The 27570-nt window shown below is 41.4% G+C and overlaps 1 protein-coding gene across 1 annotated transcript in view; it reads left to right on the plus strand.

The window, feature by feature from the left end:
- Nucleotides 1-27570, plus strand: part of slit3 (slit homolog 3) — a 227285-nt gene that overhangs the window by 22286 nt on the left and 177429 nt on the right. Inside the window, exons 3-4 of the mRNA XM_079556106.1 lie at nt 427-498; nt 4404-4475. Of these exons, the coding sequence (XP_079412232.1) occupies nt 427-498; nt 4404-4475 (144 nt within the window). The remainder of the gene's footprint in view (nt 1-426; nt 499-4403; nt 4476-27570) is intronic.

Below are 27570 nucleotides of genomic sequence, written 5' to 3' on the forward strand. Positions count from 1 at the left end.
TATACAAGTACAATAAGAATTACATTGCAAACTCTGTTACGAGACCTGTATAGAAAAGAGTCGATAGTCTCTGCGCTGTCTGAAGCGGGATGGGCCGTCAGCTGTTTGTTTTGGATGTGTATCTAGTGACATTCATGAAATTCTGCAACCCGGTGCTCCACGCCAGAAACATCTCCCTGTACACTCGGCTTGTTTATGAATCCATCCTTTAGGAAACTGTCTCCCTCAATGTTTGAAATATGTCTATATCCTTTTGGCAGGCAGCACGCTGGATCAGTTCAACAGCCGGAAAAATCGATTTGTCAAATTTTGATTCAATATTTGGCGTATCCTCTCAATTCACCTTTACTGACACATTCTTTTAAGTATTTGTTATTATTTAATGTTAATATTGTGAACTTTTCTCTCTTTTCTGTTTTGGATTAGTCACCTGGAGGACAACCAAATAAGTGTCATCGAAAGAGGAGCCTTCCAAGATCTCAGACTTCTAGAGAGACTGTAAGTATACATTGAAATGGCTTACTTTTCCCCACCAACATATGAATCAGTGGTTTGACTTTGCTGTAGTTTCGGAATCAACCTTTCCCCACAGAGCTCATTGATTCAAGCATTGAACGTAAAGGTTGACCAAAAACTGTCAAGATCAGCTTTTTTTTGGCACAGACCCATGACCCACTGAAAATAGACTCAAGAACCAATGATAGAAAGTGAGTTTTGGGTTTATCTATTACAGCAATCAATCTTGCAATGAGTCACAAGCCAAGCAACTTCTTGTATCAGTGTAAAACCCGGAGAAACAGGGAGGGCAGCCAAAAAAGAAAACAATGCCACAATACCCTGTGAAGGGGGAAAAATCAAATCGGATGAGTTTTGAAGAAAAAAAAAAATTATAATAAGGGGACTTTTCCAAGACACAACGTGCGCAGAGGCCAGTACTGGGAGGAATATATTTGTTAAATGAACAGGAAACACCAAGTACATGAAAAGTATTCCAGGTTCTATCCAAAGGTAAGGAAATTGCCAAGCATTTTCTCTTGCATTGTTGTTGCTATTGGATATTTTCTTGGTAATGATGATAATACATTCCCGGTGGACCTCGAGGAATCCAGAACACTTTAAGACAAAACTTGAAAAGTGAAATATTGGAATGACATTGTTGAGGAAGCGAACTAAAGGCTTTTACAAACATACACATTCAGACGGCTTGTTTCTACACAGTCGCACCCACTGTTTTCACCTGGAGGAGATGTTACCTTGGCCCTAGTGCCGTTCTGTTTGCCCAGAAAGAGCGATGGTTCGTGCCACAGCTAGTGAAGCGCGTCTCTTTCCCTTGAGGGGACTGAGCGCCTTGTAAAACCGGATCAGGGATGTTTGGTGAAAATATCCAAGTTTATATCGTCCTAACTGTGTAGAACTTTGCTAATTATTTCAGTTAGTCTTGTGCACTATTAAAGCACCATCTCCCTCTCTTCTTACTCCCCCCTGCTCCACTTGGAGCAGACGCAGGTGCTCCTTGTTTGTTCACAAGCAAAGTACCACACACGTGTGCACAACATAGCAAGAGAATAGCAGTCTACAGGAGCCACAAATAAACTGTATCCACTGTTTGTAAAAGGCTCAACACAGTGATTCATTTCCTGTAGAAAAGGCATACTCGCCCAGAGTTTAGCTCGATGCTCTGCACTTCACAGCAGTCCTCAGAATGTGATAGGTCCCTCCCTCCTCTTTGTGCCTATGTGCTGTGTGAGCTCACACTCAGCCTCCAGTCTGCAGATGGAGGTGTGAGCACGCACACAACACTTCCCACATGCACATATGCACACTAATACACTAACACACTAACACACACACCTGCTTGTTTACTGCCTCCTGTTTGCCACTTCTTGCAGGGGCGAGCATGCAGCCTCTCTGTGCTAAACATAGAATTGACATGTTTAACTTTTCATTACTTATTTTCAATGCAAATGACTTCATAAACTGTGAGCTAAAGGTAAATACTGCAGTGCTGAGTCTATGTTGAATTTAAAAAAACATGTTCAGTTGTCAAAGTAGGCAAACTAAAGAAATATAGCGCTTTCTTTCTTTTGCAATATGTGTTTAAAGGAAAACTATTCTCTATTCAAGTGCATCAACAAGCCTCCTCCATGACTTGAGATTACCTGAGCACATACCTATATGTAAAACCCCGATTTCACAAGTCACTTTAAAATGATTGGGGAAGGGACTTAAAGCTGATGATGCAGCATCTTCTCTGTCTGCCTTGTAATCTTCTTTAGTCCAGTGAAAGTTGTCCCTCCAGGGCACCAGTTCGTGTATGTTGTACCTCAGTAGAGATCTAACATGAGATTGCAGAACCTGACGGGTGATGACCCACTTTTATGTTAAATTCCCTTTCCTTGCTTACGTGTTTGCTCAGTTCATAGGTCAAAAGGAGTGAGTGAACTACTGCTAATGCAAACGCTTACCAGTCTGATAATGGGGCTCATGGAGTCTCTTTAGGTTTGGTTTTTTTAACTCTGTGATAGTGAAACGCTTTTTAAAATACTTAGCTGACAGAGCCTCAGATGTCGTTGCCTGTCGGGGGGCATAGGTCACGGGTGATAGGCTCCGGCGCTGAGTTGGCGTGATTTACAGAGCCGCTATGTGAAAAGCACCTCGTTTAAGTCGTCGTCTGTCCATTGAAGAGGAGATGAACGCTGATGTCAAAACATGAGTTATAAACAGGTATTTCTTAGGGCCAGATGTCTGAGTGATTTCTGCACACCAGCTCATTGTGAAGATCCTATTTCCAACGTTTAAAAACATGATTTGGCCTATTAGAGCAAGCGCTTTCCAAAAACACCATCTAATTTATTATTTTAAGACACACTAAGAATTCGTCTCATTCCCTCTAATATTAGGCTGTCTTTGCCCCAGACACAGCGATGTTTCAGTCTAAGGGGTCAATAATTTCCTCTAGAGTGATAGTCCAGTTCTGATTATCATTATCCGCGAGGTGAAAAGGTGGCTGTCTGTGTCTTCTCCAGAACAGATCTTTCTTCATGACCTTTCGCCCTCCTTAGCTTCATTTGTTCCCTTTCGAGACATGTGTGTCAGCTTTCAAAGTTTGATGAAGAATACTCCTACACACCTGTTCTCATCTATCTTTTATGTGCATGTGTAGCTGAACTCTCCCCCTTACCTCTTTTGATTCTCTGAAGAAGGAACATTGAATAAGCATAAACTAAGGACAAAAAAGTAAGATAGTTATTTTTACTTTTATAGTATTTTTTACTCTCTAGTCCGTCTACCCACAAATAAATTATTACAATAATAGCATTCAACACTGTCATTCTTCCCCCCATGCTGACAAATTGCAATCATTTTTGTATTTACTTTGCACAGCCTAAGTTACTGACCAAGCTCACTGCATTGCCCTGAGTCGTACGTTCCCCTGCATCAGCACATCTGGCGGTTCAGGGAGGACAGAAACCTTAAACCTCCAACTCTCTTTACGCGGGGGTCAGAGCAGCGCGGTGATAACTTGCTTTTTAGTGCTTACAACGCGGTGCCCCCTTCACTGACACATTGCTTGGGCAAACGCAGCGTGATAACCTGCGGGTCATGAACACAGCCTTTCCCATGAGTTTCGCTTTTGACCCGACAACCTGCTAAACTTTGATGCTCTGTGAGTTGCCACGGAAACTCAGAGGAGTCATATTTGCCATCTCAGATCCTGATTATCACTTTGGCATGTCCACATGGATGTGTTTTGAATCTAAGGCCAGTATTGTTTATTTTTGCTAACATGTTCTACCCATAAAAAAGTCGATTTGAAGCAGATGGGGGCAAGCCAGCATTTGCCATGACCCTCTCCCCTGAAAATTGTAATCTGCCAGGTAAATCTGACCAGTTTTATCGCTCAAGATCAGGGGCTTAGTCCCCCGAGTGCTGCATTTTGACCAGAGAAATGCAGCAACAATGCAAATGCAAAGGAAAACCAAACCCATATAGACAATATCATCGTCTAAATAAGAATAGAGTAAGTACGGACACATTCAAAACCTAAATAGAGCTTAGGAATGTGTTGTCAAAACTGCTAAGAATGCTTCATATACTGGCATATTGCATATTCTAAACCGGTGGAGATTTTTAGATGCAGACTCCACATAAAAATATTTAGTGTATTATTTTCTGTTTTTATATCTCTTTGGCAACTCTATGGACGTTGTTTCCATGAATACGTTTTTAATGTATGCTCTAGAATCTAGAGTCTAGATCCTGGTTTAATCATTTCAAAACATTGAGCATAGTCAAAGGAGAGAGAGGCATCTGGTCTCAGTTTTAAGACTGCGATGCTTATATCTCCCATACATCCGTATATGTATCCATTGTAATGTTTTGTCCTGACCCTGTCTCTACAGTCGCCTGAACCGAAACCGTCTCCAGTTCCTTCCAGAGCTGCTCTTCCAGTCCAACCCCAAACTGGGCCGCCTGTGAGTACCTTATGCCATACTTCCTCTGGCTCTCCACCTCCCTCCTATTGCCTGTTGTCTTTCTCTTCCTCCTCTTTTGATGTGCGTTACCTGAGCTTATGGCAAAACACAGCCATGGTGCTCTACGCTGCTATATAAAGTGTGTGATTTTCAATGGCAAACGTGTGCCTGGAGTGAGTGTTTTACTTGGACCGCTGTGGAATTTTTATGCAGGAGCATGGAGATTTCCCATAGTTTACCGGGTGTATGCGGAGGTCAGATTGATGTAGCCGTCCAATTGATGGGTCGTTTTCATTTGACATTCCCACACGTCTTCTCCCGCTCTTATTTGGCCCCACATGACCATACACCCTGTCTGCTTACTCTCCCCGCGGCCATTTCTCTCTCCACACTCCAGATTTTCGATTGCAGCTTTTGTGTTTTGGGATCCTCGGAGAGTCTTTGTCGGGTTGGGTTCAAGGGTGACACACCTTCTGGACTTAATGGCTGTTTGCTTTGGTCCGCCTTTAAGAACAGCACAATGTGGAGCTGAGAGTGTGTTCTCGTTTTATTGCTGTGGCCCCAAAGTGTCAGTGTGAGGACAAAAATGGAGGTCATACTAAAGTTAGCATAGAGGTTAAGGCCATGTCCACACATTGGTCCACGCTCCCTGTTCAAGCACTCATATATAAAGCGAGGACTATTTAAAGGGAAAGATTTTTCGTTATATATTCAGATTTACAAAATGTGTTTTTTTCTTCTGTTTTTTTTTTTTTTTTTTGAAACAGCATTGGCGGGTGGAGCATTTACCCATAAACCCGAGAGACTGGCAACCCAACCCTGTTCTCACCAGGGCGCTTGGTCAAGACTCTTTACCCACCTTGCTGCCAATCTCTCCATATATGTGAAGGAATGTTTGTACTATTAAATTGAATAGATGGCCCAATCAAGCTGGACAAAGCACTAAATAAATTAACAGATTATTGATTATTTGTGTAGAAAGAGCCTGTTGTATTTCCTGTGTTGAAACAGAATTGATGCCCGTTGTAAGATCCCAAAAGTAGGGTCTCATAAGTTCCATGAAACCAGAGTAACTTTGTGCATTTAAGAATATGAAATTCTAGTAGACGTGAGTGATATCATTTCAAGATGCATACAGCTCGCTGGGGCCTATTTTCACTATTTCACGGCAATTGCGTAGCATTAGTCACAACATTCATTCTATCAGAGAAATCCTGTGTCAGTGCTTTTTTTCAGACTGCTGGAGTCATAAAAGTGACCCATGAGCATAAATCAGCCCGCAATTCTGGTGCCACTTTCTCATTGTGAAAAGCCACAGTAAGATGAAATCTCCTCCACAGTGGGGTGCAGAGTGGCGGCTCAAGGGTCATATCTGGATAGACTGAGTGTTTCATATATTTGCGGTAATGTGAGATGTATTACTGACGATGGCTAACGCGACTGTTATGGCTATGAGCAAATTGCTTGTACGTTTAGTGCGGCTCCCAGGATCTCACACACAGTCAAAGCCTCTGGGGTGAAAGCTGCAACACACGGAGGAATTACATTGAATCAAAAAACAATTGTTTTTTTTTGTTGTTGTTTTTTTTTATCTCAAGGTTTGCTTTTGCAGTGTTACTGGTTCTTATGTTATTAAAAGGGGAAGTTGCTTTGAATGTAGCAACGGTCTTAGAAGGTCAATCTCAGATGTTTCTTTTCTATTAAACATTTTCAAATACAGAGCTGGGAGATTCTGTGAACCAGTGGCTTTGATGGTAGCGCTGTTCGTTTTCCGCAACATGATTGGCAGTTGTGTCCTTGGGGAAGACTCTATGGCAGTGAGTAATCTGGCAAACAAAGCAAGAAGTCAAGGAGTTGCTGTTGTCAGATGATTGTTGTTTAGAAAAGTTTTTTTTTTTTCAATTTCAGACGTGCAAGTTTGGAAATCTTACCTTTGAATCCTTTGTAAAGTGACGCCATTTCCACAGCAACCTTCTATCTCACCTCCGTGCGTTCTCACTTTAAGGGTTAACCACACCAAACCATGCCTTCCCAAGTCGTTCGTGCAATACCACAATGAAAACATGGCTTACTAGCACTCAGCTTACTGTCCTCTCAAACCTCTAATTGCTCTTGATAGTTTTTTTATTTATCACCGGTTCTGGTGCGGCTCCCAACTGACAACTCCTTTTGAGAATGGAAAGGCTCAACTTGTTCCAAACGTAACATTATAAATCTCATGTTCTTTATATCCTCCGTTTGCCATCAGCACAAACTAAATTACAGTGTCTGGAGTTTCCTGCTGCTTTCCTTGTTTTTTTGTTCCACTTTTCTTTTTTTTTATGGTTTCTCCATCGTTTTTGCGCTTCTACCCAATGCGTGGCTTGCCTTTCCCTGCAAATGAAGGAAACGCGCGGACAAGGCAGAGGGTAGTCTCGATGGGCCATAATCGCAGCAGGAGGGGAAGACGGAGGAGACAGGGGGTTTTGCTGGTGGCTTTTCTGGTTTCGGGTTCGTAACCTTCTCTTCTGTCAACCTCGGTTAGGTATTAAATGATGGTAGTGCGATAGGAATTACCTCTTAACCCTCCTATTAAAGCGCTGCGGTCTGAGGTTTGGAGAGGGGAGACGCTGGACCACGTTCTGGGGGGAAAACCAGGCACAGATTGGGCTGATTTAGACCCAGCAATAGTGGGAGGTGAGGGCAAGAGGCATCGGACTGGGTAATAGTTTTTCACCAGATACTTGGATCTCGCTGTGATCACAAAGCAAACAAAGTGCTCTTCTGAGGATTCATCAATTTTGGAATCAAGTAATACACAAACAGCTGAACGCCGGCCTGGGTCAAATGCAAGCGTGTTGTTTAAGGACTTTAAAGTACTCACTGAGAATTATGGGTGTAGTGTTCTGGTTTCTCTTTAGTTCTCGTCTATGTTAAGTTTGGAGACAATTTTATTCGCGCTATTGTTGCCTTTTGGGTAGGTTCTGGTTTAGCCTTTGCTAAGCCCTAGTTCAGTCCAACTTTAGACCTGCCACAGTTGCAGATCCGGTGGTTCTGACTTCTAACTGAGAAGTTCGAAACGTCTGACAAAGATGAACAGTTTTTGGGGAGGTCGTAAGGGTGGATGGATGGGCAGAAGGACAGGACTTCTGTGGGTCATTGAGGTTTAGTTGCTCTGCAGGGGGGCTGGTCAAACACAGATAGCGGAGGTGAGAGGGATGGATGGAGCAGTGGAGTCTGTGGCTTTGGGGGTTTGCGGTCGTCTACCTCTTACAAACATACACCGAATTCACTTGATTTGTGACTTTTAAAAGCGTCATTCTTAATCCCGCTCACTTGGAAGCTAACTGGTGGCTTCTCGCTTCGCTGAACACCCCGGTCCATCGGGAGGTTTGCTTTGCTAAGTGGCATGTCTAGAAATGGCAACGTAAGAAGTTCTGTGTGATTTATGCCCATTGGATGCTCAAGTATCTGTTTCGCGCATGTATCCGCCATATTTGCTTTACTGCCAGATCGTCGTGAAGCAGCATCTTCCTCCCATTATAGGCTCTCAGGTTACAGCTGATTGGTTTGCCGTGCGATGAACATGACAAATGAGAGCAACATCAGAGCGGGGAGATATTTCCTGCTAACCGCCGGAGCACTGCTTGGGCCTCTGCTGATGAATATTACATAATGGAGGAGGAGGATTCTGACTGGCTACAACTTTTATGAATGCACTGAATTAAAACACTGCAACACTGGATAAATGATTGTTCTGCTAGATGTCTAACAGATGTGAGCAGCCAAAAAGCACTTTCTGCTCTGGACAAAAGGGAAAGGCAACGTAATCATCATGAATGATCAGAGATTTTGAATATTAGTACACCTAGTCATAGGGCTGATGCATTTACTGATTATTCTCTCACTTTTATTCCTAATAGGCAAAGTCTTTGTCTCTCAATGACTGCAACTGGTAATTTTCATTTGGTTTGAGAGTGCACACATCCACAACTCCATCCACCACTTTTAAAGAACTAAGTTACTTGTTTACCTTAATACATATTTTCTGTAGTCCCTCTGGAGGTAATACAAGTGTTGATCGAATGATTGGGGATCTTTTATCTCCCCCTGGTGTTTCTGGCCAGAAAACCACAATTGCAACTTTGCTGCCACCGGGTAGGAGTCACCAATACACACTCATGGAATCACGAAGAAGAAGCTAACAGGCTAACGGGCAAAGCTAACTGCGGGCTAGCGTCACTTAAACAGTATTTACAGTGAAGTCTGAGTGAAAAAAATGATCTCCATTGTGTAATTAGATGTACAATATCCCTCTCTCCCTTTATCTTTTCTGTCAGCGTAGTATTTACTCTCATGGACGATTAATGAGTAAAAAAACTGCAACATGCTACAACACCTGCAGCGCCGCTTATGGCCTCAAGGGACATGAGTTACTTAGTTCTGCTTTAAGGCAATTATATACAATCGAAATTGCTTTGCTCTTGATGCAAAAAACAAATATTAGTTAATGTTCATGTTCACATTTAGAGCTGTAGAGGAAGTGAAGAGGAGAGTTCAGCAGAGTTGGCCCATCAAAAGATTTAAACCCCCCTCCCCCCGCCCCACCCGCAAAGGTACCTTGGCCGGCCATTCACCCAGGGTTGAAACTAAACATTAGATCTTAAGGTACTTAGTTGTCTACATATCAATTTACATCATGTTACGTATGTGAGTGAGCATCAATGAAAAGACAATGAAAAGTGTGGCACCATGTTAAAGTAAAAATACAAAACAAACAAAAACAAACCAATATTGTTCACGATATATAGATATGCAGACAATACCACTCTTAACAGAGCATTAATGATCAATAAAAGCTGTCCACAAAACCCTTACTATTTCAACTCATCCTATTTTGTCATTTTACCAGTCGGGACAGACAGAGACTGTGTTTTATTGGTCTGTGTTTTGGAAAAATAAAAAGAATGATGACTTGCCACTTTTAGCCACTTTCATCTGCATCCTATTCTTAACTCTGCTGCCGTGCTCCCTCGCTGCCCTCGCCACATCCCATAAATGGGTCTCAGCAGGGACGTTCTGCCCATTAACTCCAGCCTAAAAGGGTTTTGTAAGCTTAATGGAAAGACAAGCAAGTTTGTGTCTACAGGGGCGCAGGTGAGGGATTTCTCTCGAGTTTGAAGGCTAAAAATATCTATTTTGCCACAGTAACATGCTTCAAAAATGCACACAAGTAAACATGAAAAGCATGAGAGGGTGAAACAGCTTGGTAAACAGGGAAAGTGATAACATGGGCTTTGTGTTGACCAATTTAGATGTGAAAATCTTGTCTACTCTCAAAGATGGTAGTATACAAAATGCACAAGTACTCTTGTAAAGGCATCTAGTTACTTTTCACAACTACCAATAAACAAGCCACTTAACCTCTGAATACACAGGTACCACTAAAAGTAATAGCGTTGACATCACTGGTGACTTGGCTGCTTACAAGAAATGAAGAAATGAATGAATTTGGGCATCGTGATGGCTGTGGGGAGCAAGGGTCATTCGAGATGTATTTTCCTCCTAATTTAGTTAATGGAGAAAGACGAGGAGTTGGCCTTTAATCTTACCTAATTGTCCATTTAGAGGCGACCGCCATAGTTTACCTGCTGGAATGTCATGGTTAGTGTTTCAGGAAGAGGGAGCGTTCTTTCTGGCCGCTGATTGGCTGCAGCAGGTGAGGTCTTCATTGATCATTCGTAGAAGCGGTCCATAACAGTCGGCCTCACGTGTATCCAATCATTACTGCATTATCCAATCACCGTCGCTGTGTATTGGAGACATTTTTTGCTACACAATAGAGCGAACAGCTTTCTTGTTTGCGTTGCTCGTCAGGAATGGTAAGATTGTTTTCTTGTCTCTAGGCTCCAGGCTTTTTGTTTGCCTTTCACGCCATTGGGTTCTAGCTGGGAGCAAATAAATGTGCGACATACAAACAGACTCAGAAGCGAGCGCATATCTCTCTCTCACGCCACATCTCCTGCTGATTTACCGCCACAGTCTTTGAATATGTGACTCCCTGCGTGTGAGTCAGTGTGTGCCAAACCGCACACCCTTTCTAATAATTAAACGGTTCGAATGTGCAATCCGTTAACCGTTACTCCAAGCGGTGTCTTGAGGGCTACAACATAGCAGTAGTTATTTATTACCTTTATTTATGTCAGTGAGAACTGTGGTGTTTATCATCCTTTTTAGCCAGAGCATTAAAGTTCAGTTTTGTCGTGGTTTTCCTCAAAAAAGGTCTATGGTGGTAAGTATTTTATCAGGGATTGTACTGGATTTTTTTATTTGATACATTTCTTGAAGCAAAAAGAAGATGGATGACTTTACATAGCTATATCAGCTGAATGAATAAGTGCTTACTGGATCCCTTGATGGAGCTGCACCACAGAGCTCATGTTGGTTTCTATTTGAACTGAAGCTTAAGGAAAGACAAACTCGGGGACCAGACTGGTGAGCCTCTAAAATAAGGCAGCTCTCCGCGGCTTGTGCAAGTGTGTATTTCCCACAGGCCAGACTGCAGAGCCGTTTGGTCCCGGGACATATTTAGATAAATACACAGTGTGGAGATACCCGAAAAAACCGAAGCCCTGGAGTGGATGAGGAGAAAAGAGAGGGAGAGATAAAGAAAATGGGAAAAAGAGGAAGGAAGTAATAAACCACGCGAAGGACAAAACATGATGATACAAAAATGTGAAAAATGTTTTGCTGCTATTGTGAGATTCATTTTTACGATTGCACTGACGCTGTGTGGCAGTTGACTGTAAATAAATAAAATGCTTAGACTTTATTGATCCACATGGGAAATTGCGTTAGAAATGTCCATGAGTATAGGTGGTTATTAGCATTTTGGAATGTATTTATTGCAATTGTATGCTAATTACTATATTTAGGATGCTTTTTAGTTGTACATGCACATACACAGATTGATTGATTTAATCGGTTTATCCATTACAGGAAAAAAAGTCACGTGGATAATTTGGGGGAAAGAATACAAAAGACGTTATACTGTATATAGGGGTTCTCTAACTTCTCACAGTACCATCTCATTAAATATTTGGCCTAGGTCAAGATTAAATAAGGACTACACCTTGTCTAAAATGTGCCTAAACTAGGTGTTGTCCAACCAAATAAACCGCTAACTTAACCGCTAACTTGTTTACCGTAAAATAAATCCTTTTCGTAGTCCTTCTGGGGGTGATACAAGTGTTGATGGGACATTTGGGGGGTTTCATCTCCCCCTGGTGTCTCTGGCCAGAAAACCACACGCAGCTTTTCCTGCTCCGACCCGGAGGCGCCAATAATGGAATCACGAAGAAGAAGCTAAGAGGCTAACGGGCAAAGCTAACTGCGGTTTGAGTGAAAAAAAAAAAAAGTCCATTGTGTAATTGCAATATCCCTCTCTCCATAGTCTTTTCTGTCAGCGTAGTGTTTACTCTCACGGACAATTAATGAGTAAAAAAAAACCCCGCAAAATGCTACGACCCCTGCAGTGGCGCTTTATGGCCTCTAGGGGCATGAGTTACTTAGTATTGCTTTAATGATGCATGAAAGGATCTCTAACTTATTGTAAAAAAAATCTAAAATTTTGAGTACAACGAGGCAGCCCAACTTTGTGAACGCTGATATAGAGCTTGGGAATGCTAACAGAGGTTTAGCAGTGAGCAATTCAACACCTTTCCCTGCTACTTCGTGCACTTTCTCGCAGTTGGGTTACTTGCAACCCATGAAAAGTTCGTGGGAGGCTGGGGGCCCGTGGGTTTTTTATACTGTATAAAGTATTTTTATATGTTTGCAGTGAAATAGCGCAGAGGCTGCATGTGGTAGTGATTTAGTCGTGCAAATGAAGGTGAAGGAGAAGTGGCCGTGGTGCGTTCAAGAACAGTTCCCTTGACCTGTTTATTTTCAGCCCTAATAGCAGTGTGTGTTTAGTGTGTTGTGTACCCAGGACTTTACGGAGACAGACTGATTGAGCATAATGGGCTTGGATTTGTCTACAGTTCATTCATGCCCAGTCAAGAGAAGCCAATTTGACCCATATTTACTTTGTTTACTTTAAGTTAATGGCATCTATGTGTATGTAGGTGAACGCAAATACAGAAATACTTGTTTGTTTAATTTTAGGTTTACATACAGCACTAATCAAAAACAGACCATGGCTTCTTGGGGGGAAAAAAATGAATGAAAGGAGGAAGCTGCAGAGGAGAGAGAGAATGTATGTGGACCAGTGGGGAATAGAAGGTTAAAGCTGAGAAGGGGCAGGTAAAAATGCCACCGATAAAACTTAAGTTAATACATTATGGACGTCTTTGTAGTGATTTGAGTTATAGTTATGAATGCCATTTGTCCTAAGTGTGTGACAGTGTTGACGAGTGGGTTTCAGTAGTAAAAACACAATGGAACAGAATACACATTACACTCCATCACTGACAAGGTTTCGACCGCTGAGGCTAACGTAATGCCTCTCATAATTATGATCATGTGTTTGTGATAGAAAAGATGGGCGCGCAAGCTGTGGCCTTCAACTTTTAGCCTTGCAGTTCAATGTCAGGGTGTTTTAAAAAAAAAAAAAGCATTTCTAGTGTAAAAAGTTCTGTTTCATGTCACACCTACGCATGATTATGGAAAAAAAAAAAGTGTAATCAAATTTTAAGTTATGGTCCTATTTAGTTACATGTGTATATATGGCCGTTGTTGGGAGGTTTACTTCCTGTAATTTGTCATACTCTGCGGTGTCTAAACCTAATGGCTTTAATGTATGTCGTGAAGAATGGTAGCGGCTGTAACCAGATATACACTGTAACTGCTCTAATGGTGGGACCTGGGGGTGTCTTCAATCTCCTTTTTTGAGTTGGAGGAAGTTTTGTTTCTGATCTGTTTTACTGCCCCATGTCAAGTGCGCCTACGCTGGATGTAAATTAAAGCTCGAGCTCAGCATGAGAGGCCTGTAGTTGTATTACTGATTTTTTAAATTATTATTGAACATTCACTGGCAATTATTTTTTTGTTGATTTAGTTGGAAATGTATTGTGGCTATTTCCGTCTGGTTTAGAACCCCCCGCAAAACAATACACATACAAACAGACAACAATTAGACTGAAATAACACATTTTGGTGATTGGATATCAACAAATGCTGCTGAACTTTTGCACTTCCATTGTAATATGTTTGATTATATTTTATTGAATAGGTGGCGTTCACGGTTTAGAATGTGATGAAGTCATAATGTCAGGTGGAAGGCAAGGGCCAATACAACTCTATGGGAGAAATACAGTTTTTGTAAGAAATCTCCAAAATGAAAATAAACACTCATGTTTTTGAATATTGTCACCACTTTTGGATGCCTTTCAGAGAAAATAATTGGACATTAGTGCATATATGGTGACAGAGGAGACAATGAACTAAGAGAAAAACACCCGCAGTTCCCCAGTCCGCCATGAAATTTTCAGTTGCTCCACCTCAATGTTAAACTATGGGCTCTTGTTTAACCTCTTAACCCCCGCCTTAACCTAGTGAAATTTTCTAGCGCCTCTTTTAAGAAGGAAGACCTACAAAACTCATCTAATTTTGATCATTTTCCTCGCGTTGTCCTCACTTTTTAAACATTTTTTGTCATCACATTTTTGCCTCTTTTTCATCGCTTCTTGACGATTTTTTGTCACTTTTTTGCTGCTCTTTTTTATTTTTTTGTTGCGTTTCCGTCCCACATTTTTGTCACTTTTGGTTGCGTTTTTTCCCCCCACAGTTTTGTCACTTTTCATTGCTGTCACTTTCTTGTTGCCTTTTCGTCCCACATTTTCGTCGCTCGTTTGTCACTATTTTGACTCTTTATTCCAATACGCTTTTGGACTTGGGTAATGCCAAGTTGTAGAAAATGTGCTCGGTTCAGGAGGGGGTGAAGAGGTTAACGCTCTAAAGGCCAAAATATTGTATTAAATTTGTAATAAACAATAAAAAACCCAAATGCTGTTGGATAGTGGGCCTTGGTAATATTGCGCGCAGTGGGAGGTCTGCATAGCTGCTGCAGTATTTGTTGAGTGTTATTATGGCTACGGCGACCTGGCTGAAGCTGGCTAACGTCAGGCACACGGCTCACACGTGTGGGAGCATGTGTGAGTGCATGTGTGTACCCCAGTGATTCATTTTGTTTAAGTGGAGTTTGATTGTTACAAATGAAGCCAAACTCTTGTTATTGCATCGGTGCAATCAGAGGCGTACACAGTCAATACTGGCTCTGTCTGTGGTCATCGGCAATGGAGACTTGTTATTCACCTCAGCGATCTCACAAACAAACATGAACCGGTGCTGTCGTGATCTGTCTTCAGCGTCTCACAAAGAGTTCTCACAGTACATGTCAAACTGGTAGTGCAATAGGTAATTTACTGAAGTGCTTTGTGTAGATTTTAAATTCTTGAATTCTTACTAACATTAACATATGTCTTAATAGTTCAGGTTTTAATGTTTTTGACTGTGATGTACTTTAGACTTGTCTTGGTTGCGAATCCAGATTTGTAATATTGGATTAGATTTTACAAAATGAATCCTTTCTCTGATATGAAGGTCATGTCTGTTTGCCATTAAGTGTCTACAGTGTAAAATGTCAGGACCTCACTCAACACGTTGGAAGCTTTTATGTCATGCAAACTCCAAAAATAACCAAGGCAATCTCTTAAATGTAACACTGTAACTTGCTCAAATCATGACCACATTGGAGCTGAAACTTTAGACAGCAAACAACTCCATGCTAATAAAAAGAACATGGAGCATTTTGGCACATTCTACTGCAATGAGTAGCATGCTGCACACTTGTTTATTTATTTATTTGGTCAGGGCAGTGCATGTTAATGAACAAACATGAAACTCAGGCATGTCAACACGCCACACAAGGTTGGGAAGAGGAATTGAAGCAACCTGAAGTTATCCTGTCATGTACATTGGCATTTACTCAACAAAGAAGAGTTTTGGTTTGTTCCAACCAGTCAGTTCAAATCATGCGAAGTGTGCTGCTATTAAAAACACTGGCAGTGATTAATATTTGTCTACCCCAGTGCCTGCTATGGGTCATAAGCTCAAGCCACAATGTTGTCATCTTTTTAGCTCCAGGTTTTGTTCAAATGTGTGCAATACACAGCAGAAAATGAAACCCTTTTTTGAAATCTCATTTCTGTACTGAACACGGGCAGAGAAATGATACTCACTTAGCTTTAAATGTTCTAGCTTTTGCTTTTGTGGAATAATGTGAAGTTTGATTAATGTTTTAACAACCCCAAGGATAGTTTACTTTGTCTACTTCCTCTGGATTTGGATGTGGGTGACCGCAGTGCAGAGCGGAGTTTGGTCACAACCACCTGGATCTAACTCTTTCACAGGAAATCATTAGGGGTAATTTCCAAATTATTTTGATATAGGATTTATAATTAACCCTGATATATATAGATTTCAAAGATGGTTGTTTATAGGGACTAGACGAAGTTTAAAAATGTTAAAATGATGAATCTTCTATCCCCTACTTGTTCCAGGAGTGTAGAATGAACCCAGACCTACAGTATTCACCACAATTGCTGCTAAAACTGCACTGTCACTCAAACACTTGTTACTTTGGGTCCATCATGCACGAATTTAAAGGAATAGGCCACAGTTTTTTCAATACCGAGATATGTTATTACCTGAGCTTAGACGAGTTGATATGTATCTGTCTGGTCTTTGTGCGTGCCCGTGGAAGAGCTTGGTAGCTTCCAACTTCATCCCCGTTTGGAGCTGTAGGAGAACATCGGGAAACAACATCTTTGGTCATTTTGCATGACTGAGGGCACAAAGACCAGACAGGTATGTATCAACTCGTCTAAGCTCAGGTAAGCACATATTTCAGTATGTAAAAACGGTGGCCTGTTCCTTTAATATAGAACCTGCAGTTACGCGTAAGACCTGAGGTGGCAGTAGCGAGTATGAAAATGACAACTTCCATCTAGTCAAAATAACTGTATATTAAACTGTGATTCACATTGTGCCTATTTAGGATATCTACGGACATTTAAATGTAAAATCGGCAGTCTCTAAACTTAACTTAGTCATCTTGGGATTTCCCCTTTTGCATTTGAAACAAGAACATGTAGCGTTGAAACTGTGGTTATGATAACATATGCGACATCACACACTGTGGCATAGATTGTGGCCTGTGTAAAGATGAAAGAAACTAGGAGCTGTACCTCAATGTAGCAGCTATGGTTAATGTTTTTCTCTGTGCAGCTACACGGACAACCAATGAAAGCAGCCGTCTTAGAGAAAGTCGGTTTAAGAAACTGAGTAGAGATAGGGAAATGCAGGAGCTGTCAGGGAGCGAGGAAGAGCCACATGAATGGGTCTTTAAATACAGAGCACCACAAAGCCACTTTAAAACCTGGGTAGATATTTTTATACTCGCACAGAAGTTCACTCTTCCCTTCTTCCAGACTGGTTGTTACATAACAACAAGGTTCCACCTGTTAGATGGCAGAAGTAATAAAGGCTTTGTATTTGTTATATGCAGGCAAAGCGATGTCATATCAGGCCAAGGATCTCCTCAGTTCAACATCTGTTTATGCCCAGAACCCGTGCCCACCCAAATAAAGACATGTGCAGCGGGGAAAGGGGGTAATTTTGAATGTAAAGATCATTTGCATGGAAGCAAATAGAGAAGGTTTATTTTTGGTCCTGAGAAAGATAATTAAAGATCCTAAAAAGCCATGGCAGTTTTGTTTGTTGTTCAAATATGGACGCACAAACATGAGGCTCGATCATGTTTTACTTTGATTTCTTCACACGCCTGGGACTCAGTGCATTGTTGTATATGTTTTATATATGTTTATGACGGCTATGCGTGTGTGAGGGAAACATGGTATTAGCTCGCAACCGGCTAAACAACGTGGCAGGAAAGTGCATATTTTGCTCTAAACAAAGACATAGACCCATATTAAAATGCACATACCCTTTCATTTTTATCAGCCTCTCATTTCGCTCTCAAATTTACACTTCAAAGACACAGATGTAAACAGTGAAGACGAAGCATATTGTGTGAAAGTTAGCACACTTGTTCTTCTAATGATGCTCTCAGGTGGTCAGTGTATTTTCCTCTTCTCTCACCATAAAAGAGCTTGCTCTAGAGCTGCTGCTCCATCATCCCTGTCTTTGTTCCGGTATTTTGCCATTTACTTCATTGTTATTGCAATATCCTGACCAAGAAAGAACAAATTAGAAATATAACAAAGGAGTTTGTTGGCGAGAGCCAGGAATGGTTTTCTGTGGAGCAGCGTTGCAGTTTCAGTCTGTGGCTGAACAAGTTCTTTCAGCTGAATAGCACATTGTCAGTAAGTGCAATCAACAAGAGAACCCTAAAGGCAACAAAGTAATCAAGCTCAGTTTGACGTTATATTTGTTTGATACCATTTCCCTCCTCGCATGTATACACATTGGCATCATCAACAGTAAAATTCAGCAGAAGTAGAATGAAAGGCGCTCAGTATGTAGTGGAAGTGAACTGCATGAAAGTTGGCTCTGGGACAAGCAAAGCCTACACAGTGCTGACAGGCTGGGCCTGTGCGGCTACACTCACATTGTTCTCTGTAAACTTGTCCTAAACACTGGTCACTTTTACGAGTGCAGCCTCACGCTCGCGGTCTGACCTCTGACCCCGTGTGTGCCTGAGCATGTCGATGGAGGGTTAGCGCCTCAGGCAGACACTAAAGGTACAGTGGCCTTGTGCTAATTCCCAGCTTTACTTCATAGAGATCACTTCTGTTTAAAACAATAGCATGAGCTCACGTGTTAACATCACTTGTTCTTTTAGCTCATGGTAGAGTTTGAGATTGTGTTTCAATGCTCATGTTCTCAGCTGTAGCTGTAACTTGGGACATGGTGTCAAATTCCTAAAGTTTTTCCTAAAAGCTGTGTTTTTCAGTGGAGTTGCTATAAACAAACATGTCAGGGTGTGTTAACTCTAATGATAGTATCACTGCGTAATTAGTGTCATTATGGAAATGCAACACCATGTGGTATGATTGTGACTTCATAATGTAGCCAAAAAAAGGGTCACTGGGGTATTAAACAGTATTAAACAACAAAAGCCTGTTTTCATTCAACAGTTCTTTTTATATTTTTGAAGGTTTTTATCAAAACAAACCAGTTTTACCACTAATTACTGTATGTCCAGAGTCAATGTGTGATCCTCCTTTATGAAATATGTTCTCTGGTGTGGGTGACTTCCTTTCCGTTTCTGCTTTACACTGCAGTCACGATGTTACCTTTTGTAAGCTAAAACAGTAAAGCAGCCCGATCTTCAGGTCAACTGTACTTGTTTTCACCACGTAACAGATCGCCCGCTGCCAGTCTAAACAGTAGTTCTGTGTTTGTTAAGCCTGAAATAAACAGTAATTGAACCCTTCATTAAATCCTCGCAGTTGGTTTTGCATAAATCTCATCTCCCACGTGCTTGGGCTGTATCTATTTAGTCTGGTTACAATAACTGGACAGTGCTGGAGGTATTTGGCCTCAGCAACAAAAGGAATCTGAATCTGTGTGAGAGAGAAAGACAAATAATCGGTGCCAGTGGGAGACGACGATGATGATGGCAGAGGGGCGTTTGATGTGTGGAAAAGTTTGTCTCCACTGCTGAACATCAATAAACATGGTCTGCTGTTACCAACACTGGCACAGGAGAAATAAACTGTCGCGGCAGAAAAAATGAGACACATCGGACAAAGCCAGGAACGAGAACAAAAGGATGGACAGAAAATGGTTAACTTGCATGCAAAAGTCCAAGTATGGCTTCAATTTAAAAGTCATACATTACTCTGCAAAAGTCTGAGACAAATTTAGCCGCTTTAGAAATGTGCCTTATTGTACCAAAATGCCATATCAAACACACATAAAAACTCTAGACCTCAACCAAGTTCATAAAAAAAAAGGGAAAAAAAAAAGAATTGTCGAATTGCTTAGGAGCCTCAATAATTGCTTTAGATCGATAGATACAGCAGAATGGGAGTAAAAGAGAGCGTGTATAATCGAGGAACACACAGAGCAGAACAAATAATCCAGTTAGCGAGGTGTTGTAAATGTCTGGGAAAGGACGTATCCTCTTGCATCTGGAAGAAATGACTTACAAGCCAGAGACAAGACGAGCCAGAGAGATCAAGCACTCAAGGGGGCAAGTGCAAATAAATGCCAGCAACAGTTAGCAGGGATGAGAGGGTGAACAAAACAAACACGCACGGGCGTCAAGTGGTGCTGCTGCTACTGAGGTCCACACCACCCACAGCCTGCGGTCCTTTCATGTGGTCACCCCAGGCTGATGTCACCCGTCTCTTCTGGCCCTCTGTGTCTAATGGCCCTCTGGAAGACATGCGCTTTTGGGTAGAGGATTAAGAGGCAGATTCGCACCAGATTTGTCCATTGCAAGCAATAATTAGCCTCGCTTTGGAGATGTCACCTGCTATCTTTAGGGCTCAGATGTTAAATAAGGATTAGGGTTTGCTCTTTACTTTAGAGCAAAATCTAAAATCGGCAGTACAGTTTAGGAGCCCGCAGCATTTCTGTTTGTTTCAATGGGATGGATGCAGAGGGTCGTCATGAGGCCATTCACAATAAGATGCTCAATGATGCTTCTGTGTCTCACGGTTAGGATATTTTGTTGTTCTATATTGGTGAATGTAGTGGTTAGTTTGAAACATACCTCAGATCAGATTGTTAGTGCATCATTGGCTACAGAAGAAGAATGGCAAATCCTCCAATCATCTGAAGGCTTCAACTCTGCCTGTATCGGTACTCAAAGAGGTATAAGAGATACGTAAATGTGTAGCCACTTGGGTAGATATTATACATGATGGAAACAAAACATAACAAAGTAGAAAAAAAGAATCCTTTAGATTTTGTTCTGTTTTGTTTGTTAGCGACATATTTGGCATTTCTTCCATTTTTGCTGTGAATGAGTCGCGTCTGAGTCACTCTGACATGTGGCTTCCATTACACTTTAGTCTTTGTAGTGCTATTACGATGAGCACATGCACATGCTCACATGCACTGCACTATTGCACAAACACACACTCCTCAGGAATCCACCCATATATATTTTAAAGATAAGATAATGTTGGGTAACAGTCAGAATATTTCAGGTAAGAACTTTAAGTGAATGTCCTCTGCATCTGACTCAGCTTCCAAGCTCCTGGGGAAAGCCTGAGGAACCATCTCCAGATCTTGAGCCAGGATAGTCAGGACTATCTAGCTCAGGGGTGCCCAAAGTGGGGCCCGCGGGCCAAGTTTGGCCCACCGAAACAATTCTGTTGTCCCGCCAGAGTGTGACCTACTTTTGCGCTGTACTAACACTCTTCCATTCATTCTCAATGGTAGATATAGATGCAGTACACTTTTTGGCCACCAGCGTCAAATTGGGGGCGCTGTTTCACTCCTTTCGCAAAGTTAACAAAACACTGCTGTGGTGTCTTGGTTTATCACAGAGCGTTGCAGCATCAACTTTCACAGTTTTCCAACTTTTATTGCAAACGTTATTGACCTCAACAAAGGCTCATGTTAAAAATTGGCTTATAAAAGATTTTCTGCTGAACTAACACTTTCAAAATGATCTAATGTTGCATTATCTTTGAGTTAACAAATGAATGAGGTACAGTCACTGTAGTTACTACAGGTGTTGTTGTTTACATTTTGCACTATATTGCTACAATAATTGATTTTGTTAAGACTAAAACTAGGCTTTTGCCATAGTTAACATTTGTTTTAATATAGCATGTTATGTATATAGATAGAATCAAATGCAAATGTATAGGCTGTCGAAAAATAAAATAAAGTAACTTATTATTTGTAGTTACATGTGTTTCACGCTTGACATCACCGTGTTTGGCCGCGACCCACAGGCACTTTTTCCTTTTGGCCCTCAGAGACAAAAGGTTTGGGCACCCCTGATCTAGCTGGAGAGTTACCCTATTGTGCAATTTTGGATTCATAAGGATAACTGGAGCAGCAACAAACGTGGGGAAAACATGAAAGCTCCATATGGAAAGACCCCATGAGGTCTCGAAATTAAACTGAGATCTTCTAGTGATGAAGCAAGACGCCCCAAACAAAAAAACTTTACAGTCATGCATGAGAAACACTGAGTTTAGAATATCAATATTCATAAAATATACATGTCAATTGTCAAAATGATAAGATTGGGAAAGTTGCACTGTTGGCGTCACAACCTCCCTGTCACAAAACATCGTGGGAAGGAGAGGAGACGGCTGGAACACAGTTTTGTTGCTTTCAACAGACCACAGGGAGATGCCAGAGATTAGAGTTTGTGTATCATTTCTTGTGCTCTTTGGCTGGCGTTGTCTGCCTGTGTGTGTGTTCCAGCTTGTATAATATTTTATGCGATGACATGTCGTAATATCATGCATGGCAAACCCGGCTCCTCTCTGACTTTAATTAGCGCCGTCTCGTTAACACACGGAGATACGCGGTGCTTCCTGGAACGCGTCGGACCCACCACACTCATATATGGATTAGGTCTGAAGTAACGGGAATAAGACTTTGAACACACACACACACACACACACTGAGGGGCCCCGGCACCCAGACTCTTTGAAATCACGGCCAAGTCTGGAGTGGCAGACAAGTCGCTGTGTAAATTGTGTGTCATCTAAAACATATCAGTGCGGATAATTACAGGCTGCAGCAGGGCCAAAAAACATCTGCTGGACCCAGTATTTTCAAGTATTTTTCTAAGCAACTATCAACTTCATTTTTTTTTATTTTTTTTCATTTTTTCTGGGCTGCTTCTGCAATTTAGATTTTGGGGCCCAGCATTCTTTTTTGCTTCATAATTGGAAGGTACACTTCTTCCTTGGGACATCTGGTGACAAAGATAACAAAGGCGTCTCCTGAAGTTGGCACACGATGCTATGCTTAAGATCTGCAGATTTATTGAACTTGGCTGTGGATTATTCAGTGCAAAACTGTGTGTTCATTTCTGAGCAGAGTGATATGAGTACAGTTGATCAGCTTTAGTGCAAAGGAGCTAATTTCAAACGTAGTAGGATTATAATCTGTAACGCACTCTTTCCCAGTTACAGGGACTCTATGATATTTGTGATCAATGGGCAAAACAAAGCACACAGCAAATGCAGTAACTTTTTTTGTGTTTAGCTTTTCTGCAAAATGTCTAATTTTGTTGGTACCTGGCAGTCTTTTCATTTACAGTGGGAGATTTTCATCATAAGCCTCTGACAATTGTTATGAACCAAGCAGGGTGAAAGCGACATGCACGTGCTAAACTATAAAAAATAGCCGAGGGAGTCGAAGAAGTCTGTCCATAGTCCACTGCAGCATAAATCAAAGCTTTTTATGTCCACTCCTGTTTCCCCTTTGCTCAAATATTGTTGCCAGGGGCGACATCCCCGCCATTCCCCGGGTCAGCGGCTAAACGGTGTCGTCCTGACATCGCACCAGAAAAATGTCCAGTCCCACTCACAGAAACATGTGCTGTGGAGCCGATAGATCACCTTAAAGAATACTCTTGGCATGAGTTATGTCCCGCTCAAAATGAACGTATCCCCCCCCAAAGAAAGAAGCAGACTTTTTTTTTTCTCTATCCCTGTTTGAGTTGGGTCACCCCGTTCCCATGTGTAGTACAAATAGAGATGCATAATAAAATCAGTGACACTTAGCAAAATATTTCCAGTACTTTCCCTCTTTAATGAACTCTCCGCTGTAAACAGTGTAACGCTCACCGCTAAGTAGTACTCACTTGTACTGAGCGCCTATTAACAACAATTATATACACAGTGAGTGCTGTTTAAATACGGAAACTCAAGGGTTTTCCACCAATTCTAAAAGCAGGCTTATAAAAAGGGAACCTCCATTGGTTTGGATGGAAGTGCTTTCCATTAAACTTGGAGAAACAAATATAAAAACAAACAACTGACAGAAGTGATTCATTTACTTAACAGCATTAAAGCCATTATTGTCCCTCTCTCATTCAAAACCGCCACAGTCACACCCATCCTGAAAAAACCTGGTTTGGACCCCACCAACTTCAACACCCTATGTCCCATTTCAAACCTTCCCGTATTGTCCAAAATACCAAAAAAATCTGTCGCCGCTCAACTCCATAACCATCTCATCACTAACAAGATTTACGAGCAGTTTCAATCCGGTTTTCGTCCCCTTCACAGCACTGACACAGCACTTCGCAAAATCACCAACAACCTCCTCATGGCTTCTGACACCGGTTTACTTTCCATCCTTTTCCTCCTTGACCACAGCAGCTTTTGACACCATTTCTCACTCCGCTCTCCTTGACAGACTCTCTTCTATCGGCATAACCTACAACCCCCTCGCTTGGTTCACTTCCTATCTTTCTGGTCGCACACAATTCCTTCAACTGAAATCTCACAAGTCTAACACTTTCCCTGTCCCTGCTGGTCTGCCCCAGGGCTCTGTCCTGGGGCCCCTCCTCTTGGTCATCTACATTCTCCCACTTGGTCACATCTTTCGCAAACACAACATTAATTTCCACTGCTACGTGGATGACACCCTGCTCCCTGCTCTACCTCTCCATCAAACCTTCTTTGTCCCTCCCTCCAACCTCCCTTACCCTCTATCTACAAGTTTTTTTCTTGGCTCTCTTCCAACTTTTTCAAACTTCAAAACATCTCCAAAACAAACGTCCTTCTTGTACGCACCTCCTCCACCCTCTCCAAATCTGATCTAGTTTCTCAATTTCCATTAATAACTCAACTGTCCCTCCCTCTCCTCAGGTTACGGATCTTGGTGTCATCCTCGATAGTATAGATAGATAGCATCACTCGGTCTGCATACTTCCACACCCCTTTTTCACCCCTTCACTCCACCACCACCACCCTCGTCCACAGTCTTGTCACCTCCCGGATTGATTACTGAAACTCTGTTCGGCCTCCCCAACAAATCCCTCCAGAAACTGCAGCTCCTTCAAAACACTGTGGCACAAATCATCCCACAGACCCCTACCGCTCACCACATCTCCCCCGTCTTACAACAACTCCCATAAAACAAGAAATCAACTTCAAAATACTGAAAGCACTTCATAACCTGACCCCTCCTCCACATTGCCACTCCTGCCCACACACTCCACTCCTCCTCCACTCTCCATTTAGCCGCTCTGTTCCCCAGCTCTGGAACTCTCTCCCTCCTGACCTCCGTACCATAGACTCCTTGCCACTCTTCAAATCCAGACTCAAAAAACACCTGTTCAGACAGTCCTACACCACCTAGTCATGCACTCACCGTCTCTCACCATTGTTGTTTTATTTTGTTCTACCTGTTGTCCATTGTACATTGTCATTGGGTGTTTGAAAGGTGCTCTGCATCAATGCAATGGATGATTATCTGTTGGTTATTTAATTTTGACTTACAATATACCAGCTTCTGGTTCTAACCTGCCCTGTTGGTGTTTCATAATTGGTACACATGCACAACTATTTTTTTTCCACATATAACTTTTTTTTTTTTCACATATAAATAATTTTAGAAGTAATCTAAGTATTCAGAATACAATACTTAGTGGAGTAAGTATCAGTATCAGAATCAAAATATTTTTTATTGCCATTGTTTGAGAACAGTTTCGCAAACTAGGAATTTTTCTCAGTACAGACGTGCAGCATAAAACATATAACATTCAGTGCTCTGTAACAATAAACTATATCAAAGTATTCTCCCCAGCACTATGAATTAGTCATCAGTGCAGACAATGACTGGTCAGTGAAGAAGTTGTTGACAGGAAATCACTGTGAAGAGCTGAGGAAATGTACGTATGGTCAATTAATAACAGTTTAACTGAATTGATTAAATCCATCACCAATTATTTCAATTGTATGTATTTGATCAGGGCAGGGTCAGTGTTAATGAATATGAGACCATACCATACCAGACAGTACTTTTTTATTCTTTGAAATATGCATAAATAATGCAATAAAATTATGCCCACTATGCGCTGAAAAAACGTTCAGTGCACAGTGTTCACTCATGTGGCCTGCTCTATTGCTTTGTTGTGCTTTTTCAGAGAAAAATTGCAGAGGAAAAAAATACAGAAAATATTTTTTTGCAGCTTTTGTATGTGGAAAAGAAAGATATTTGTGCGTATTTGACCTTGTAGTGACCTAGCAGCTGTATGAGTGTTTTTATTTCTAAGGAATAAAAAATAGCACTAACAAAGAACAGGAATAATAGGAATTTTCAGTGACGCTGATAATGATAAAATCTTATCTAATAACAAATTAAACTAGAAATGCAATGGCTGCGCCATTGCGATTGACTGCGGAATTGCGGGAAGCGAATGCAGAAATTGCATAAACTGATCAAATTGCATAAATTGCTTAATTTGCATGATCTAATTTGAATAAATGGTATAAACTTTGCATAAATTATGTAAATTGCATAAACTCTTTAAAATTCAAAAGTCCTAAATGGCATAAACTCTTAAGTTGCATAAACTGGTTAAATCCCATAAAGTGGTTACTTTGCATAAATTATTAATGTTGCATAAACTTTTATATTCCATAAACTGGTCAAACTGTTGAAATGGCCTCAGTGCTTGATTGGCAGAAGCTGCACAAATGGCTGAAAGGCCTGGAGTCTCCCGATTGGCTGGATTCCCCCATACACACCAATGCAAAAATTTCAAACTCTCGTATAAAAAAAACTGGAAAACTGCAGAAGGCCAATTTTTTCTCAAAACCCACAAGTTGCAGAAGCTGAACATGCACAAAGTGCAGAAATTGCATAAAATGCAGAAAAAAGTGCACAAAAGCATGGATTTGCGGCAGCGCCATTATAAGTCAATGGGAAAAATCGCCAACATTTTGGCCGATTGCGGAAAAACCGTAAGTTGCAGAAGTCCCAAAAGTAATAGCACCCTTCTCCTCAACATGCGGAAGGTTTTGATGCATAACTTGCATAAATTGCACAAAGCATGAAGGTGCTGAAAGCTGGAGAAAATCGGGAAAAAGATGGAAGAGGAATAATAATAAAGAACATGAAAACCAATAATTGACTGCGGAAGAATTCCGCAGTCAATCAATAATAATACATTCCCACCCCTTTTCTTTCGCTTACTTTGTTACAAACAGTACAACACCATAGAAAACAATGGAAAAATAATGGCTCCATAAAATGGAAACAAAAGAACAATGTACATTATGTCAAAATCTCGTATCGTTCTTGTGAATCCAACCTCCTGTCTTGTCTCGTGGGATTTGTATCTCGACCCAACCCTAAAAATTTGGAATGGATGTATCCAAGTATAAAAGCTGTATTGCATTTGCTGAATAGTTTTCAGTTGCCCTTGCCTTAAGCTGCACTGTAAATCATTCTCTCTGTTTGAAGTGTGCAGATAAGTGCAGTCGCAAATGCCTTAAAAGTATCCCTTGATTTATACAAAGAGATACTTAGCACTAAACACTTCACTTTGAGCTTTGAAATACTTAATGGGTAATAAAGGAGACATTTTCCCCCGTATCCCTACTTTAGTCCTCTTTGCTGTAATCTCCAACTTCCACTACACGCACTCATACAAGCAGTCTATTAATCACAGGCCTAATTCGGGACCCAGATGCAATAATGGTGGCTTGAGCCTGCGTTTTCCCTGCGTTCCCCTGGCAAACAGACCATCTACCTTCTTCCGGAAACGGGCAGATGAAAGAGTCCTTGAGGAGGTGCATAAATGAAATCTGCTGAGTGAAAGCTGCACTATAGGACACGCGCACACACACACTATATGCACAAAATCGGAAGCCAGGGGAAGGAGGTAGAGTATGGATAACATGCACATTGGTTTACATTCCAATATCTAACCTGCCATTCACACACACAAGCACCTGAATGCAGCAGCGAGGGAGTTTCCTGCCCTTCTCAATGGGTCAGTGAGCAGCGCTTGCAAAGGCAGACTTCCTTAGTGCGCTGTCTTTGTTTACTCTGCGGGCATGCTTTGGCTTTCTGTTGCCTTTAGGAGGATATTTTGGTGATAAGGAAGCAATTGATAGATACATTTAAACAGTTTAACAGTATGGGCTTA

The sequence above is a fragment of the Gobius niger genome, assembly GCF_951799975.1.
Source record: "Gobius niger genome assembly, chromosome: 5".
NCBI classification, from domain to species: Eukaryota; Metazoa; Chordata; class Actinopteri; order Gobiiformes; family Gobiidae; genus Gobius; species Gobius niger.